Source organism: Adiantum capillus-veneris, chromosome 5 (genome assembly GCF_014529385.1).
Source record: "Adiantum capillus-veneris isolate H3 chromosome 5, ASM1452938v2, whole genome shotgun sequence".
Lineage (NCBI taxonomy): Eukaryota > Viridiplantae > Streptophyta > Polypodiopsida > Polypodiales > Pteridaceae > Adiantum > Adiantum capillus-veneris.
In genome coordinates, this window is record NC_140935.1 from 92,297,675 (window position 1) to 92,302,000 (window position 4,326).

Sequence of the window (4,326 nt, forward strand, 5' to 3'; positions counted from 1 at the left end):
ACATCACAAAACTCTTAACATGTGAATACATATGATATATACAAAACAATGCTACTGTGCGAGAGAGAGAGAGAGAGAGAGAGAGAGAGAGAGAGAGATCCTAAGACTACTTGACATCAAGTGCGGGGTTGGGAAGGGACAACCATATCAAGCAAGACGCTTGCTATCACACAAAAAAAAAAAAACTATTCAAGTGACGTGTCATATCCATCATCTTCACCCTTACACAATAAACACTTTTCTTCAATGCTCTTCTTCAGCTGGTCAACTACACTACAAAACTCATTAACTCAACCTTTTGTTTTTGGCAGGAGCAAGAAATTAGAATAAAAAGTAAGGGTGCTACAAATGTGCCTCACAGGTAGGGCGAGAGGCATTCCACAGAAAAAGATAATAACAAAAAGAAAAAGCTCAACCATTTATAGGCAAGCTACAATGCCATGAACAAGGCACATAAACACACTACATAAATTTGGAGGAAGTTAAAGTGGGCTTAGCTATAGTCAAGAGGTTGGTTTGGTGCAACCTTGTGATTGTGCTATATTTGATCTACAATGTTCAAATCACTATAAGTGTGACAACTCCAGACTTCTAGTCTTGAGAAGTACAACATCATTTTTGGAAACATCGAAACCACAAAAACATTTAATTTTCTTAGATTACCTCCAACAAATTTTCACAATCACAAACCAATAGCCTTAATTGGGGCTTTGCTCATGCTTTCCAAGACGGTCTTAGCACAAACTAATAGCCTTAATTGGAGCTCTGTTTATGTCTTTACAAAAGGTCTTCGCACACTAATAACCTTAAATGGAGCTTTTCCCGTGCCTTCAAAGGTCTTACTGGTTATGTATTCTACAATGTAGTTGCTCCATATACTTTAGTATGCCACACCTGAAACTAGCATTCCCATTGAAAAACCGTAATTTTCTAAATGCTCTTTGAATATATAATGCTTGTTGGAGATGTCCAAATCATACCAAGGCTTAAGCTCACCATTGATAGCTTGTGGATGGAAGTCCTTGCACTCTCTAGAGAACAAGAGGCAACCATTATACATCTTTGTTTATCTGGGAAAAGATCATCCTTAATGCTTCCATGAAAATCTCTTCCTTGGGTGGATCAATTTGCTGCCCCACTGCTTGAAACGAATGGCAACTGTGCATGGCTCTTCCTCAATTGCACAAGACCTCCAAGCACATTGCCTTGTGTATCATGAGCAAAAGAAGTTAAAGGTGGAAGAACACGGAAAAAATGCATGACCAAAAAAAAGTGAGATTTTTACAGAAGAACATTTTATTAGTACAACTATATGCACAATACGAGGAGTGACTAGTCCTTATTACACACATAAATCCTGACTGAAATATTCCTTTTGAGATTTCTTTCAAAGGAATATGCTGTTTAGGATTGCTTTCAAGCTTTGCTAGATGACACTGCCGTGCAGGCCAAAAATCAGGAGAAGACAAATCCATTACAACATAAGGAGACAGAACACGGGGGAAATAATGTTCACAACGTAGATTGACTTCAAATTGCTTTATTAATTGACTGGCTTTTTCAACCGGAGAATTCTAAGAACATCAGTATAAACCAAATCATTTTCATAACATACATACCGCAGGGCTAACAAAACCACACTAAGAAAAGTGGCGGCCAATATTCGTAAAATGTTTGAAGATGCCAGTAGTGCAAAACATACCAAAATTCAAAGATACACCATTTTGTTTTTGGATCGCTATATCACATGCAATTTTCATTAAAAAAACTTGCAGTTAAAACGCACCCTTTTGTTTTCAAATCCTTATACACAAACACATGAGGTTGCCCTTAAGTTAAAAACCAAAGAGAAGGGAATGACTTGTAAATAATAGATCATGCAACATCAATATCAAGGACATACCTGTTTGCCTCTTCATAAATGTTGACCTCAACCTTGCAAAAACAAATTCAGTAAATTTCAATTTCAAGGTGGCTGCGGCATATCGGACAATAATTGCTCCTTTCCATCCACTCCAAAATGCAAGCCATATGGAAAGAGTGCCCACAGCTAGTAAGCTTTTTCGGATTTGTCGAATCAAAGCCTGACGACATTTTAACAAACAGTGAGCAACTTCACCTCCCTTGGGCATCTGATGTTCTCATTATAAAAGCTTTAATAATTTGTTCTACTACCTTCCAGGCATGTTGGGCAATGGTCCTGCTCTTTGTCTTCATGATTTGAGGAAGCACTTTCTTGCGGTAGCAGCGCAGTGACTTTCACCATTTCTTGAGCAAATCGTAGAACTTTCTTCACTGCCTCCCAATCATTGTTATTTGGCACATCGATATGCACTGGAGCAGGCAAAGATGTACGCACAGATGCACGCACACAAGAGGGAACATTGTGTGCAGCACGCACGTTCGCCGATGTTGTCGCATCATTAACCTTGTGCCTCACTGTAATTTGTAGGTTTTCATGAGGAAGCTCATGTATCAAGTTTGCACAAGTAGGGTGAAGATTGAAGTCGCAAGTCGAACAATTAAAGCGCCAGCCTTCTATGACGCTTCCACAATCCCTGCATCTGGGACAAGCCTTGTGCTCATGGACCAGTGAATCTACCAATACAAGTATGTGGGCTTGGTGTTTGACATGCTTAATGTTGGTCGGCAGCGTCGCACACGCTTGGTGTAAATAAAACCGACAGCTACGACAACAATAGAAAAGGTCTGTGACAGTTTTTCTGCATCCATTGCACCGGACAACCATACCTGCTGGGATGCCACCAGAAGAATTCAGAAGCTCGAGCGGGTGCGGGTGACGAGGGTGCATGATGAATCGCGGCGCTCTCGCACACACAGAGTGCATGTCGAAATCGCAAGGTTCGCATCGAAAAGACCATTTGCGAATCTTGGATCCACAGCTGTCGCACTTGCGTCCAAGAGTACCGCAATGAGTGAGATGAAGGGGATGATGAGGGTGGGCAAAGTGAGTGTGCTGGACGGTCATTGCAGCACAAGCAACATGGAGGTCGAAATCGCAATCGGAGCAGTGGTAGACGGGGCCACAGCCTTGCTCGTGGCAGAGGTTGCAGTGGAAGCCATTGGTGGGGTAAGGGGGGGAGGGAAGCAGAGAAAGGGTGTGTCCCATGAAAGCATGTAGGCTATTGCACTCACCTGTTGGGCACCTTCATGCAGATATCGGTAGTAAGCTCCCTGAATAGATGAGCATCTGAAGGTAGTCGTGGAGCTGTAGCGAGATTGACCCAAGTAATATAATGCCAAGCCCACCTGTTGATACCCCTTGACGAGCTCGTCAGAGCGTTGTTTCCAAATTCCTGATTCCTACCTTTCCCTCTCACAGGCTTTGGACTCTTAGGTGTATCTAGTTTTCCTACCCTACCTATTGAGATCTAATTTTAGTGTCCATTCAAATTTCAGCCTACTCGAGTTCCACATAGGTCAAAGCACTTAAAACTCTTTCGGCTTTTAGGTCAAAATTTGAACTCCCAAAGGAGTGCTAGCTCAGTTGATTGAGCAAGAGTCCCATCCTCAAGGTCTTGGGTTCAAATCCCTTTGATAGCTCGTGTGACATGTGTCCCTTAGAGGCTATTCCCAAAGTCCATATGATGGATTGGCATGCCTATCCGGTTGGGATGCTCCACCTCACGGAGTCGGGTGTGTGAGTTGTAATTTCAAGTTGTAGGTATCTCTCTCTTTTTTTAAAAAAAAACTTGAGTAATTCCTCAATTTTCTCACAAAAACATGTTAAAACTTATCGGTTTTCTTTAAGGCAACAGAATTCGATCGATATTTGCGTCTTGCTTGGTTGGCCTTATCATAGTAGCAACAATCTATGTTTTTCAAGATATGATAGCAAACTATTTTTGTTTTGGTCTTATGAAATTGAGAATGAAAATTTTTCTCCTTAATGATAAAATCGAGCTTTGAGTATTATAATGAAAGCAAGTACTCGATTTTGCGTACAACACCACTGTAATCTATTATCAAGATAGATTGCTGACCTTCGCAGTAATGCCTTCATTAAACAAGTTTGCAATGGACAAAAGCAAACCACTAGTTAAATTCATAAAAGCTACATAAAAACTTATCGAAAGAGTAGATAGTGTACCACCTAAGTGATCCCTATACAAAAGTATGGTGGAGAGTTGACGCAGTGTCTCTCCAAACTTTATAAGAAGCGGAATCCCTGCCCTACCTTGTGGTCCAATCCTACTACACATGCATGATGTTCAAGAACAAGGAGGAACTCTCATAGATAACTTGATGTTGGGGCTTTGTGGTCCAATCCTACTACACATGCATGATGTTCAAGAACAAGGTGGA

The 4,326-nt window shown here is 41.1% G+C and overlaps 1 protein-coding gene across 1 annotated transcript; it reads right to left on the bottom strand.

Moving 5' to 3' along the window:
- Nucleotides 1-631: 631 nt before the first annotated feature.
- LOC147457731 (uncharacterized) lies at nucleotides 632-2,355 on the bottom strand. Its single transcript, XM_086512550.1, has 3 exons — nucleotides 2,176-2,355; nucleotides 1,904-2,084; nucleotides 632-1,205 (listed from the first exon to the last, which is right to left on the bottom strand). Exons 1-3 carry the CDS (start codon nucleotides 2,215-2,217, stop codon nucleotides 1,123-1,125), a joined length of 306 nt encoding a protein of 101 aa, XP_086368676.1. The 5' UTR covers nucleotides 2,218-2,355; the 3' UTR covers nucleotides 632-1,122.
- Nucleotides 2,356-4,326: the final 1,971 nt, after the last annotated feature.